This window comes from Lonchura striata, chromosome 27 (genome assembly GCF_046129695.1).
Source record: "Lonchura striata isolate bLonStr1 chromosome 27, bLonStr1.mat, whole genome shotgun sequence".
Lineage (NCBI taxonomy): Eukaryota > Metazoa > Chordata > Aves > Passeriformes > Estrildidae > Lonchura > Lonchura striata.
Window position 1 is genome coordinate 9,293,489 of NC_134629.1, and position 14,629 is coordinate 9,308,117.

Consider the following 14,629-nt stretch of genomic DNA (forward strand, 5'->3'; position numbering starts at 1 on the left):
TCCAAAACATTCCTGCGTTTCCCACTCCTTTCCCTTCTCCAGTCGCTGCTCCCAAGGGCTGCTGCTTTATTCCCTTATTAATAAATTATTATCACTTAATTTATTAATAACTTTATTTAGTACTACTGCATATCTTTCTATTTCTCATTAAAAACACTTCCAATCTCCAGCACAGCCTCCGCTTCCCGCAGCTCCTGAGCCACAACCCCCTCTTGTTATCATTAAAATAACTCAAATAATTCAATTAATTCAAATTATTCAAATGAGCTTCTCTTTTGGGCGTGGCGGCCGCCATGATGGATGTCGTGCCCGCCATGATGGTTGCGGGCAACCTCCATGACGGCAGCGGCCGCTTCCCCGTCGCTCCAAACCGCATCTCCCGCACTAACCGGACACACCCTCCCCCCACGGGTCGTTCCCGGTCGCTCCGGCCCCGCCGCAATCCCGGTACCGGCGCCTGAAGCGCCGCCTTGCCCACACTCAAGATGGCGCCGCGCTCTGCACCCTCATAGAACCCACCAACATGGCAGCGCCCACAACGGCGTCAGTGACGTTAATCTTATTCCTGCGCAGACCGGAAGTGCTGCCGCCATATCGTGATTTAGGGACCCTCAAATTTCCACTCCCCTCTTTTTAAATTTAAAATACAAAAAACACCACTCGATTTTATTTTTAAAAAACCAAATAAAGTCAAATAAAAAAAAATAGATTTTTTAAAAAATTCCAAGCCCTTTTTTTGTGGAGTTTTTAGGTTTTTTGGGGTTTTTTTTTGAGGTTCTTGGTTTTTTGGGGTGAGGGTCTGGGGGGGTTTTTCCTCAGCGCGGCTGCGGCCGCCGCCCCTTCTTCCTCCTCTTGTGCTTCGTGTCCCCCTTGGGGGGACCCCCCTGGCCTTGGGGGGGTCCCTGGAAAAGGTGGGCTAGGAAATCCTGGGGGGCGCTGGGGGAGGGAGCGCTGCCCTTGGGGGAGGCCCTGGGGAGGGAGAGAAAAGGGGTTGGGGCACAGCTGGGCACAGCTGGATACACCTGGGCACTGCCTGGGCACACCTGGATGTACCTGGGCACCCCCTGGGCACACCTGGGTACACCTGGATGTACCTGGGCACTGCCTGGGCACACCTGGATGTACCTGGGCACCCCCTGGGCACACCTGGGTACACATGGATGTACCTGGGCACTGCCAGGGCACACCTGGGTACACATGGATGTACCTGGGCACTGCCCGGGCACTCTTGGTCACTCCTTACCATCCCATCCCCAAGGACTGACCACTGGTGTCCAGCCCCAGGTCACTCCAGGCCACCCCTGACACCCCAGTACACCCCTGGGTACCCCCAGAATACCCCGGGACACCCCTGGGTACCCCCAGGACACCCCGAGACACCCCTAGAACACCCCAGGACATCCCCAAGACACCCCAGGCCACCCCAGGACACCCCAGGCCACCCCGGAACACCCCGGGACACCCCCAGGACACGAGGGGACATGGGGGACATGGGGACATTGGGGACACTGGGGACATTGGAGAGATTTGGGACATTGGGGACACTGGGGACATTGGGAGACTGGGGACATGGGGACATTGGGGACACTGGGGACACTGGGGACATTGGGTATGGGACACCACCAGGGATATTTGGGACACCAGGAACATTGGGGACACAGTGACACCCCCAGGGACACTGGGGACACTGGGGAGATTTGGGACATTGGGGTCATTGAGGGCATGGGCACATTTGTCCCCACAGTGTCCCCAATGTCCCCACAGTGTTCCCAGTGTCCCCAATGTCCCCTCGGTGTCCCCAGTGTCCCCACAGTGTTCCCAGTGTCCCCAATGTCCCCACAGTGTCCCCAGTGTCCCCACTGTCCCCTCGGTGTCCCCATGTCCCCTCGGTGTCCCCAATGTCCCCTCGGTGTCCCCAATGTCCCCACAGTGTCCCCTCGGTGTCCCCAATGTCCCCACAGTGTCCCCAATGTCCCCTCGGTGTCCCCAGTGTCCCCACTGTCCCCTCGGTGTCCCCAATGTCCCCACAGTGTCCCCAATGTCCCCTCGGTGTCCCCAATGTCCCCTCGGTGTCCCCACCTGTGGCACCCCCGCAGCGGGTGCAGCCCATGGCGTCCCTGAGCTCCTCCTGCAGCCGGGCCAGGAACGCGCCCAGCACCAGCTCTAACCACACCAGCTGCTTCCTGCGGCCCAAAAAACGGGAATTAGAGCCCAAAAAATGGGATGGGCACCCCAAAAAATGGGATGGGAACCCCGAAAAATGGGAATGACAGCCCCAAAAACATCCTCAGCACCCACGCCGGCTCCAACCGTGCCAGCTGCTTCCTGCGGCCCAAAAAATGGGAATTAGAACCCAAAAATGGGATTGGCATCCCAAAAAATGGGATGGGAACCCTGAAAAATGGGATGGGCACCCCAAAAAATGGGATTGGCACCCTGAAAAATGGGATGGGCACCCCGAAAAATGGGAATGACAGCCCCAAAAACACGTCCCGTGCCCGCACCAGCTCTGACCGTGCCAGTTGCTTCCTGCGGCCCAAAAAACGGGAATTAGAACCCAAAAAATGGGATTGGCATCCTGAAAAATGGGATGGAAACCCCAAAAAATGGGATGGGCACCCCTAAAAATGGGATGGGCACCCCAGAAAAAGGGATTTATACAAAAAAATGGGATTGGCACCCTGAAAAATGGGAATTACAGCCCCAAAAATGCGCCCAGCGCCCGCGCCAGCTCTGACCATGCCAGCTGCTTCCTGAGGCCCAAAAAATGGGAATTACACCCCGAAATCTGGGATTGGCACCCTGAAAAATGGGATTGGCACCCGAAAACCCAGCATTGCCACCCCAAAAAATGGGATTTATACCCCAAAATCTGGGATTTTTCACCCCAAAGTCACGCCTGGAACTCGCGCTGCCTCTCGGGGCTGCTCACCCGCTCCGATCCCGCCCCAAAACCCGGGATTTACATCCTAATATATTGGATTTTCAGCCCAACATTTGTGATTTTCGCCCCAAAAATGGGACTTACACCCCCAAATTTGGGCTTTTTCACCCCAAACTCACGCCTGGAACTCGCGCCGCCTCTCGGGGCTGCTCAGCTGCTCCCATCCCACCCCAAAACCCGGGATTTACATCCCAATATATTGGATTTTCACCCCAACATTTGTGATTTACACCCCAGAGATGGGATTTACACCCCCAAATTTGGGATTTTTCGCCCCAAACTCACGCCTGGAACTCGCGCCGCCTCTCGGGGCTGCTCAGCCGCTCCCGCAGCACCGGGAACGCCGCCTCCGCCCGGGGGTCGCGGCTCTTGTCGGGGTGCACCTGCCAAGCGACGACCCTCAGCGTCCCTAAATTGTCCCCAAATTGTCCCCAGGATGTCCCCAAAGTGTCCCCAAAGTGTCCCCGACACCCACCAGCAGCGCCAGCCTCCGGCACGCCCGCCTCAGCTCGGTGTCGCTGGCCGCGGGCTGCACCCCGAGCCCCCGGAACGGCTCCGGCTCCTCCTCGGCCACCACGGCCACCAAACGTGTCACCTCCTCCTCCTCCTCCTCCTCCCGGTGGCCGCCGCCGCCTCCGGTGCCGGTGGCGTGGCTCGCCCGCCGCCGCAGCCACGGGCGCAGCAGGTCCCGGGAGCGGCGGAGGAAGGAGCGGAGCCCCCCGAGGAGGAGGAGGAGGAGGAAGAGCGCGACCCCCGCCCGGGCCACCCCTAGCGACAGCCGCTGTCCCCTCCCGGGGTCGTCGTGGCGTTGTCGCGGTCGCCGCCGCGCCCCGCGGGTGTCGCCGGTGCCGTCCCGGGGTCCCCGGTGGCGGCAGCCGAGGCCGCACGGGAGGTCCCGGGAGGGGCTCGGGGGAGAGCAGCCGCAGCGACCCCCGGGGCTGGGGACACCGGAGGGGTTGGGGACATTGCCCGGGGGTGGGGACACTGCGAGGGGTGGGGACATTGCCCGGGGGTGGGGACACTGCCAGGGGTGGGGACACCCTGAGGGTTGGGACACCCTGAAATTTGGGGACACTGCCAGGGGTGGGGACATCCTGAGGGTTGGGACACCCTGAAGTTTGGGGACACTGCTGGGGGTGGGGACACCCTGAGCTCTGGGGATGCTGACAGGTTTGGGGACATTGTTGAGGGTGGGGAGACCCCGAGCTTTGGGGACATTGCCAGGAGTGGGGACATTGCCGGGGTTGGGGACACTGCCAGGGGTGGGGACATTGCCAGGGTTGGGGACACCCTGAAGTTTGGGGGCACTGCCCAGGGTGGGGACACCCTGAGGGTTGGGGACATTGCTGGGGGTGGGGACACTGTCGAGGTTGGGGACATTGCCAGGGGTGGGGACATTGCCAGGGTTGGGGACACCCTGAAGTTTGGGGACACTGCTGGGGGTGGGGACACCCTGAGGGTTGGGGACACCCTGAAGTTTGGGGACACTGCTGGGGGTGGGGACACCCTGAGCTCTGGGGACGCTGACAGGTTTGGGGACATTGTCGGGTTTGGGGACACTGCCCGGGGTGGGGACACCTTGAGGGTTGGGGACATTGTGAGGATTGGAGACACTGTCGAGGTTGGGGACACTGCCCGGGGTGGGGACACCTTGAGGGTTGGGGACATTGTGAGGATTGGGGACACTGTCGAGGTTGGGGACATTGCCGGGGGTGGGGACACTGCCCAGGGTGGGGACACCCTGAGGGTTGGGGACATTGCCGGGGGTGGGGACACTGTCGAGGTTGGGGACATTGCCAGGGGTGGGGACACCCTGAGCTCTGGGGACATTGCCAGGGGTGGGGGACACTGCCCGGGGTGGGGACACTGGAGGGGTTGGGGACATTGTGAGGATTGGGGACACTCCCGGGATTGGGGACATTGCCGGGGGTGGGGACACTCCCGGGACCGCGGTCGCCACCGGGGCCGGTGACAGGAGGGTCGCGCTCGCCGCTCTCGTCGCCGCCTCCCGCCGTGCCGGTGCCGGTGCCGGTGCCGGTGGCAGCGGGGGGGTGGCCGCAGCTCCCGTTGCCGGCGGCGCTGGAGCCCCCCCCGGGCCCGCTCCCCCCGGGGCCGCCCCTGGCCGCCTCCCGGTACCGGGGCCGCTCCATCGGAGCGGGGTTAGGTCACGGCCGTGCCTGGGACAGAGCGGGGACAGGGAGGGGACAGCGGCGTCAGCGCCCCCGGAACGGCCCCGGGACCCCGGAACGGCCCCGGGACCCCGGAACGGCCCCGGAGGGACCCCCGGAACGGCCCCGGGACACCCGAACCGAGCCCGGGGACCCCCAGAACGGCCCCGGGACCCCGGAACGGCACCGGAGGGACCCCCGGAACGGCACCGGGAACCCGGAACAGCCTCGAGAACCCCAGAACGGCACCGGAATCCCCGAAATCCGGTACCGGGGACCCTCTGACCCCTCCCCGAACGGAACCGGGAGCCCCCAAACCGGGCCGGGAGCCCCGGACGCTCGGAGCGGCTCTCGGAGCTCCGGTACCGGGGGGTTCGGGACTCACCATTCCGGTACCGGGGGAGTTCGGGACTCACCATTCCGGTACCGGGGGGTTCGGGACTCACCATTCCGGTACCGGGGGAGTTCGGGACTCACCATTCCGGTACCGGGGGGTTCGGGACTCACCATTCCGGTACCGGGGGGGTTCGGAGGGGTCTGGGGCGGTTCGGGACTCACCATTCCGGTACCGGGGGGGTCCCGGGGGGGTCGCTCCGCCGCCCCCCCCCCGGGGTCCCCTCAAGGCCGCGCTTCCGCTTCCCACCCGTGGCGCGCGCTGGCCACGCCCATTTCCGGGGTGGGGCAGCCGCGCGCGCCCATTGCCTTAAAAGGAAAAGGCCACGCCCCCCAGCGGCACGAGCCCGTCCCTACATGGGCACGGCCTCGTTTGAAATCTGCATGGCCACGCCCCTCATTTGTATAGAGACACGCCCCTTAAACGGGTAACGTTTCTTAAAGGGGCAACGCCGCCATCCCGTCACCGCGGTGGGCCCCAGTGCCCTTCCCAGTGCTCCCAGTTCTCCCAGTTTGGGGTTTCTCCCAGTGCTCCCAGTGCCCCCTCCCAGCGCTCCCACTTCTCCCAGTTTGGGGTTTCTCCCAGTGCTCCCAGTGCCCCCTCCCAGCGCTCCCACTTCTCCCAGTTTGGGGTTTCTCCCAGTGCTCCCAGTTCCCCCTCCCAGTTCCCCCAGTTTGGGGTCTCTCCCAGTTCCCCTTCCCAGTTCTCCCAGTTCCCCCTCCCAGTTCCCCCAGTTTGGGGTCTCTCCCAGTTCCCCTTCCCAGTTCTCCCAGTTCTCCCTCCCAGTTTTCCCAGTTCCCGCAGTTCGGGGTTTCTCCCAGTGCTCCCAGTTCCCCCAATTCCACCTCCCAGTTCTCCCAATTTGGGATCTCTCCCAGCTCCCCTTCCCAGTTCTCCCAGTTCCCCCAGTTTGGGGTCTCTCCCAGTGCTCCCAGTTCCCCCAATTCCACCTCCCAGTTCTCCCAATTTGGGATCTCTCCCAGCTCCCCTTCCCAGTTCTCCCAGTTCCCCCAGTTTGGGGTCTCTCCCAGTGCTCCCAGTTCCCCCAATTCCACCTCCCAGTTCTCCCAATTTGGGATCTCTCCCAGCTCCCCTTCCCAGTTCTCCCAGTTCCCCCAGTTTGGGGTCTCTCCCAGTTCCCCCTCCCAGTTCTCCCAGTTCCCCCAGTTCCTTCTCCCAGTTCTCCCAGTTCCCCCAGTTTGGGGTCTCTCCCAGTTCCCCCAGTTTGGGGTCTCCCCCAGTTCCCCCTCCCAGTTCCCCCAGTTCTCCCAATTTGGGATCTCTCCCAGTTCCCCCAGTTCTCCCAGTTCCCTCTTCCAGTTCTCCCAGTTCCTCCAGTTTGGGATCTCTCCCAGTTCTCCCAGTTCCCTCTCCCAGTTCTCCCAGTTCTCCTAATTTGGGATCTCTCCCAGTTCTCCCAGTTCCCTCTCCCAGTTCCCCCAGTTCTCCCAGTTCCCCCAGTTTGGGATCTCTCCCTCCCAGTTCTCCCAGTTCCACCGGGCCCCTCTGGGTCTGTTTTTTGGTTTGTTTTTTTTTTATTCTTCCACGTTGGGAAAAACCGAAGCCAAAAAAAGGCAAAAAAAGAGAAAATCGGGGTGGGGGAGGGGCACGGGGGGGGGGGGGGGGGGCACGGCCCCGATTTTGGGGTTTTTACCCCCATTTTTTAATCCCAATAAAAAGAGGGAATCGATTCAGGATGAAGGAGCCAAAAGGAAAAAAAAATGAAAATAAAATTAGGGGAAAAAATTGAGAAAAAAGGGGAAAAAAATGGAAATAAAATTTAAAATAATAAAAAATTAAAACCCCAATTAAAAAAAACAAACACCCAAAAAACCCAAAAACCCCCAAAAAACCAAAAAAGGAAAAAAAAAAACAAAAAGAAAGCAAAAAACCCCAAAACAAAACCAAAATACCAAAACCAAACAAAAAATAAATAAATCAGTAAAATGAAATGAAAAATAAACAAAAACAAAATAGAAATAAACAAAAATTTCAACTGAAACGAAATAAACTAAAAATGGAAAAATGAAATTAAAATAAAAGAAGAAAAAAAATCAATAAAATAAAAAATTAAACTGGAAAAATCAAAATTTAAAATGAAATTACAGAAAAATAAAACAAAATGAAGTAAAATAAATAAAGCAAATAAAGTAAAACAGAAGAAAATGAAATTAAATAGAATAAAATAAAACAATAAAATTTTAAAAAGTAAAATAATATTCCAAATAAAATTGAAATTAAAATAAACTAAATAAAACCAAATAAAAAGAAAATATTCAAAATAAAATTAAAATTAAAATAACAAACGAAATAAAACAAAAGAAAACCTCCCCCAAAAAACCAACAAAAAAAAAATCAAAGAAACCTTTAAAAAACTAACGAAAAACCCGAAAATCCCTCCAAAAAAACCCAAAAAAACCCCCAAAAATAAATAAAAAAAAAATCCCCGGTTGCTCTGGTCAGGATCCGAGCTCCAGTGTGCGCAGCTGCTCGGGGCTGGGATGCGGCAACGAAATACCCAAAAAAACCTCAAAAAAACCCCAAAAATCCCAAAAAAATAAAATTAAAAAAAACCAAACAACAAAAAAATCTGAAAATAATCCGAAAATCCACAAAAATTTCCCGGGGCTCCGGTTAGGATCCGAACTCCAGCGCGCGCAGCTGCTCGGGGCTGGGATGCGGCGAGGAAATACCCAAAAAAACCTCCAAAACAATTCCCAAAAAAACCCCAAAATACCCCAAAAATAAACCCCCAAAAAATCCGAAAAAAATCCGAAAATTCCCAAACAAACCCCCCAAAATCGCGGTCAGGAGCCGAGCTCCAGCGCCGTGTGCCGCGCCAGCTTCCGCGGCTGCGAGGGGCTGGGATGCGGCAAGGAAATACCCCAAAAAACCCCCAAAAAATCCGAAAAAAATCTGGAAAAAAACCCCAAAAATTCCCAAAACAAAGGGTTAGGAGCCGAGCTCCAGCGCCCGCAGCTCGGCCTCCAGCGCCCCGCGCCGCGCCCGCTCCCGCGGCTGCGAGGGGCTGGGATGCGGCAACACAATACCCCAAAAAAACCCCAAAAAATCCGAAAAAAATCTGGGAAAAAACCCCAAAAATTCCCAAAAAACAGGGTTAGGAGCCGAGCTCCAGCGCCCGCAGCTCGGCCTCCAGCGCCGTGCGCCGCGCCCGCTCCCGCAGCTGCGAGGGGCTGGGATGCGGCAACACAATACCCCAAAAAAAACCCCCAAAAAATCCGAAAAAAATCTGGAAAAAATCTGGGAAAAAACCCCAAAAATTCCCAAAACAAAGGGTTAGGAGCCGAGCTCCAGCGCCCGCAGCTCGGCCTCCAGCGCCCCGCGCCGCGCCCGCTCCCGCAGCTGCGAGGGGCTGGGATGCGGCAACACAATACCCCAAAAAACCCCCAAAAAATCCGAAAAAAATCTGGGAAAAAAACCCAAAAATTCCCAAAACAAAGGGTTAGGAGCCGAGCTCCAGCGCCCGCAGCTCGGCCTCCAGCGCCCCGCGCCGCGCCCGCTCCCGCAGCTGCGAGGGGCTGGGATGCGGCAACACAATACCCCAAAAAACCCCCAAAAAACCCGAAAAAAATCTGGAAAAAAACCCAAAAATTCCCAAAACAAAGGGTTAGGAGCCGAGCTCCAGCGCCCGCAGCTCGGCCTCCAGCGCCCCACGCCGCACTCACTCCCGCAGCTGCTCGGGGCTGGGATGCGGCAATGAAATACCCCAAAAAAAACCCCAAAAATCCGAAAAAAATACGAAAAAAATCTGGAAAAAAACCCCAAAAATTCCCAAAACAAAGGGTTAGGAGCCGAGCTCCAGCGCCCGCAGCTCGGCCTCCAGCGCCGCGCACTGCACCCGCTCCCGCAGCTGCGAGGGGCTGGGATGCGGCAAGGAAATACCCCAAAAAACCCCCAAAAAACCCGAAAAAAATCTGGAAAAAAACCCAAAAATTCCCAAAACAAAGGGTTAGGAGCCGAGCTCCAGCGCCCGCAGCTCGGCCTCCAGCGCCCCGCGCCGCGCCCGCTCCCGCAGCTGCTCGGGGCTGGGATGCGGCAACACAATACCCCAAAAAACCCCCAAAAAACCCGAAAAAAATCTGGAAAAAAACCCCAAAAATTCCCAAAACAAAGGGTTAGGAGCCGAGCTCCAGCGCCCGCAGCTCGGCCTCCAGCGCCCCGCGCCGCGCCCGCTCCCGCAGCTGCTCGGGGCTGGGATGCGGCAACACAATACCCCAAAAAACCCCCAAAAAACCCGAAAAAAATCTGGAAAAAAACCCCAAAAATTCCCAAAACAAAGGGTTAGGAGCCGAGCTCCAGCGCCCGCAGCTCGGCCTCCAGCGCCCCGCGCCGCGCCAGCTTCTGCAGCTGCTCGGGGCTGGGCCGGGGCCCCGCGCCGCCCTCCAGCCGCCGCCGCAGCTCCTCCACCTGCCGCAGCTTTTTCCGCAGGTTCTTCATGCGCCGCCCGCGCTCCGAGCTCCCGCCGTCATCCCCCGCGACATTCCCGGCGATATTCCCGGGGTTGTCTCCCGAAATATCCCCGGAGTTGCTCCCCGAATGCATCGCGGCGTTGCTCCCCGAATCATCACCGGAGTTGCTCCCCGAATTCTTCCCGATGTTGCTCCCCGAATTCTTTGTGGAATTATCTCCGGAGCTTTTCCCGACGTTGCTACCGGAATTCAGCCCGGTGTTATTCCCCAGATTCTTCCCGGAATTATCTCCGGAGCTATTCCCGACGTGACACCCCGAAATATTCCCGGAGTTGCTTCCCGAATTAATGCCGGCATTGCTCCCCGAATTATTCCCGGAGTTACTCCCCGAATTCTTCCCTAAATTATTCCTGGAATTATCCCCGCAGCTATTCCCGACGTTACTCCCGGAATTCCTCCCCGAATTCTTCCCCGAATGACTCCCGCTGTTATTCCCGCAATTATCCCTGGAATTACTCCCGGAATTAACCCCGGGGTTCTCGCCGGGATTCTTGCTGGAATCGGCGGGATTCTTGCTGGGATTCTTGCCGGAATTCCCAGGATTTTCCACGTTTTTCTCCCCTCCCTTCTCCCCCGCTGTCCCTCCTCCTCCTCCTCCTCCTCCTCCTCCTCCTCCTCCCAGCCCGATTTTTTCCAGCGCCTGGCTCAGTCCGTCCCCGCCGCCGTTTTCCCGATCTTTTTCCTTTTCCTGCTGCTGTTTCCTTTTCTCTTTGCGTTTCAGGTTCCTGCGGGCGCTCTTGGATAAAGTTGGGGAGGGGTCGCAGCCCTCGGGCCGCCCCCCGGGGGGGTTCCCTCGGCTCGATGGGGAGGGGGCGGCCTCGGGGTTTAAACCCGGCGGCAGTTCGGGTTTGCTCCGGAAGAATTTCACGTATTTGTTCTCGTAGCTGTGGTGCAGGGGGGGAAAAAAGGGGAAAAAAAGGGGAAAAAAAAGGGTCAGGGGGTTTTGGGGGGATCCCGAAGGGGTTTGGGGGGCACAGGAGGGGTTTGGGAGGGGTTCTGGAGGGGTTTTGGGGGTGTCCTGGAGGGGTCCTGGAGGGATTTAGGGGGTCCTGGATAGGTTTAGGAGGAACAGGAGGGGTCTGGGGGGGTTCTGGAGGGGTTTGGGGGGCACAGGAGGGGTTTGGGGGTGTCCTGGAGGGGTCCTGGAGGGGTCCTGGAGGGATTTAGGGGGTCCTGGATAGGTTTAGGAGGAACAGGAGGGGTTTGGGTGGCACAGGAGGGGTCTGGGGGGTTTTGGAGGGGTTTGGGGGGCACAGGAGGGGTTTGGGGGGGTCTTGGAGGGGTTTGGGGGGCACAGGAGGGGTTTTGGGGGCACAGGAGGGGTTTGGGGGGTTCAGGAGGGGATTTGAAGGGTCTGGGGGACCCAGGGAGGACCCAGAGCCAGGCCTGGGTGGGACCTGACCCCTCCCCACACCCTGGGGACCCTCAGGACCTGCCCAGGACCCCCAGGACCCCCAGGACCCCCCACTCACACGGGCACCTCCTCCTGGGACCCCTCCCCACACCCTGGGGACCCCAGGACCCCCCAGGACCCCCAGGACCCCCCAGGACCCCCAGGACCCCCAGGACCCCCACTCACACGGGCACCTCCTCCTGGGGCACGTAGCCCTCCTTGACCCGGCGCTGCTTCCGCCAGGTCCCGTCCGGGCGCTGCGTGGACGGGATGTACCTGCCTGGGGACAGGGGACAGCTTGGGGACAGCCTGGGGACACTGTGGGGACAGCTTGGGGACAGCCTGGGGACATGGGGACAGGGACACGGGGACAGCCTGGGGACACTGTGGGGACAGCTTGGGGACAGCCTGGGGACACTGTGGGGACAGCTTGGGGACAGCCTGGGGACACTGTGGGGACAGCTTGGGGACAGCCTGGGGACACTGTGGGGACAGCTTGGGGACAGCCTGGGGACATGGGGACAGGGACACGGGGACAGCCTGGGGACACGGGGACAGGGACATGGGGACAGGGACACAGGGACAAAGTCTGGGACACAGCCTGGGGACATGGGGACAGGGACACGGGGACAGCGTGGGGACAGCCTGGGGACACGGGGACAGCCTGGGGACACTGTGGGGACAGCCTGGGGACAGCCTGGGGACAGGGGGACAGCCTGGGGACAGGGGGACAGCCTGGGGACACGGGGACAGCCTGGGGACACAGGGATGGGGACAGGGGACAGCTTGGGGACAGCCTGGGGACATGGGGACAGGGACATGGGGACAGCCTGGGGACAGGGGACAGCATGGGGACACTGTGGGGACAGCTTGGGGACAGTCTGGGGACACGGGGACAGCTTGGGGACAGCCTGGGGACACTGTGGGGACAGCTTGGGGACAGTCTGGGGACACGGGGACAGCTTGGGGACAGCCTGGGGACACTGTGGGGACAGCCTGGGGACAGCCTGGGGACACGGGGACACTGTGGGGACAACCTGGGGACATGGGGACAGGGACATGGGGACAGTCTGGGGACACGGGGACAGCTTGGGGATAGCCTGGGGACAGTGAGGGGACAGTTTGGGGACATGGGGACAGCACAGGGACACGCCCACAAACACCACAGGGACTTGGGGACACCCTGGGACACCTTGGGGACACTCTGGGGACATGGGGACACCCCCAGAGACATCAGGGTGACATGAGGATATCCTGGGGACACCCTGGGGACATCCTGGGACACCCTGGGGACACCCTCAAGGCCCTGCCAGGACCCCCAGGGGGCTCGGGGACATTTCTGGGGACCCCCCCAGGGACCCTGGGCCACCCTCCCAAATCCAACCCTCCCTCAGAGACCCCAAAAACCTCCCAGGGACCCCAAACCCCTCACGGGGACCCCAAAACCCCTCACGGGGACCCCCAGGACCCCTCTCCAAATACCCCAGGACCCCCCCAGACCCCTCAAGGGGGTCCCTGGACCCCTCCCCAAATCCAACCTCCCCTCAGAGACCCCTAAACCCCTCCCAGACACCCCAAAACCCCTCATGGAGACCCCAAAACCCCCACAGAGACCCCAAACCCCCTCAGAGACCCCAAACCCCTCACAGACACCCCAAAAAACCCTCCTGGAGACCCCAAACCCCTCACGGGGACCCCAAATCCCCCTCAGAGACCCCAAACCCCTCATGGACACCCCAAAAACCCCTCAGAGACCCCAAAACCCCTCCTGGGGACCCCAAATCCCCCTCAGAGACCCCAAACCCCTCACAGACACACCAAAACCCCTCCTGGAGACCCCAAACCCCTCACGGGGACCCCCAGGACCCCTCCTCAAATACCCCAGGACCCCCCCAGACCCCTCACGGGAGTCCCAGGACCCCTCCCCAAATCCAACCCACCCCCACCCCAGACACCCCTAAACCCCTCATGGAGACCCCGAACCCCTCACAGGGACCCCAAAACCCTCACGGGGACCCCAAAACCCACTCAGAGACCCCAAACCCCTCACGGAGATCCCAAAACCCCTTACGGACACCCCAAACCCCCCTCAGAGACCCCAAATCTCCCTCAGAGACCCCAAACCCCTCACGGACACCCCAAAACCCCTCACGGAGACCCCAAAACCCACTCAGAGACCCCAAACCCCTCACGGGGACCCCAAAACCCTTCATGGAGACCCCAAACCCCCGTCAGAGACCCCAAACCCCTCCTGGGGACCCCAAACCACTCACGGAGACCCCAAACCCCCCTCAGAGACCCCAAATCTCCCTCAGAGACCCCAAACCCCTCACGGACACCCCAAAACCCCTCACGGGGACCCCCGGGACCCCTCCCCAAAACCCTCCCCCCTCAGGCCCCTCACGGGGGTCCCGCCGCCGGGAGCCCCGCGCGGGCTCCGGGGGGGTCCCGGGGCGGCCCCGGGGGGGGTCCCGGAGCCCCCCCCGCCCGCCGGGGCCCCCCCGCGCTCACCGGTCGCGTCCGTCACATAGGGCGTCGCCATCTTTGCGCCCCGGAAGTGACGCAACGGCGGCGGCGCGCGGGGGCGTGGCGCCGAGGGAAGGGGGCGTGGTCACGTCTGGGTTATGCTAATTAGGGGGCGGGGCTAGACGCAGAAGGCAGCGCTGCTTATATGGTAATTAGGGGCGTGGCAATGTGTTAAAATGGAAATTAAGGGGCGTGGCCAGTGAGTAAAACGAATTTGTGTTAGTGTAAGGGGCGTGGCCAGGTGTGGGGTTATGTTAATTAGAGGGTGGGGCTAAAATCAGAAATGAGCGATGCTTAATATGGAAATTAGGGGCGTGGTCATGCGTTAGAGAAATTAATGGGTATGGACAGTGGTGATGTTTAATTAATATGGAAATTAAGGGGCGTGGTCATTGGATAAAATGGGAATTGGGTGGTATTTGAGGGGGTGTGGACATTGATGGATATGGTAATTAGAGGGCGTGGCTAAAAAGGAAATGAGCTTTGTTTAAGATAATATGTTGATAGGGTAATTAGTGAGTGTGGCCACTGAGTATATTTAAATAATAATGAAATTAAGGGGGGTGGTCATCGATGGATATGGAAATTAGAGGGCGGGGCTAAACGCAGAAATTAGCATTGTATATACGGTAATTAGAGAGTGTGGTCGGGAAATTAGTGGGTGGAGACACTGATGATATTTAAATAATATGGAAATTATGGGGCGTGGTGGAA

The 14,629-nt window shown here is 59.2% G+C and overlaps 1 protein-coding gene across 1 annotated transcript; it reads right to left on the reverse strand.

Annotated features, from left to right (window-relative positions):
• Window positions 1-9,615: 9,615 nt before the first annotated feature.
• Window positions 9,616-13,990, reverse strand: PYM1 (PYM1 exon junction complex associated factor). Its single transcript, XM_077788602.1, has 4 exons — window positions 13,901-13,990; window positions 11,576-11,669; window positions 10,552-10,880; window positions 9,616-9,990 (listed from the first exon to the last, which is right to left on the reverse strand). Exons 1-4 carry the CDS (start codon window positions 13,929-13,931, stop codon window positions 9,809-9,811), a joined length of 636 nt encoding a protein of 211 aa, XP_077644728.1. The 5' UTR covers window positions 13,932-13,990; the 3' UTR covers window positions 9,616-9,808.
• Window positions 13,991-14,629: the final 639 nt, after the last annotated feature.

Bases quoted from the DNA above. Each gene is read 5' to 3' on its own strand.
- PYM1 (XM_077788602.1), bottom strand. From the start codon at position 13,931: ATGGCGACGCCCTATGTGACGGACGCGACCG. The intron at 10,881-11,575 runs GTGAGTGGGGGT...CCTGCACCACAG, and splicing joins CCCCAGGAGGAGGTGCCCGT to CTACGAGAACAAATACGTGA. The intron at 9,991-10,551 runs AAAACGTGGAAA...CGGGGGATGACG, and splicing joins GGGGGAGAAGGGAGGGGAGA to GCGGGAGCTCGGAGCGCGGG.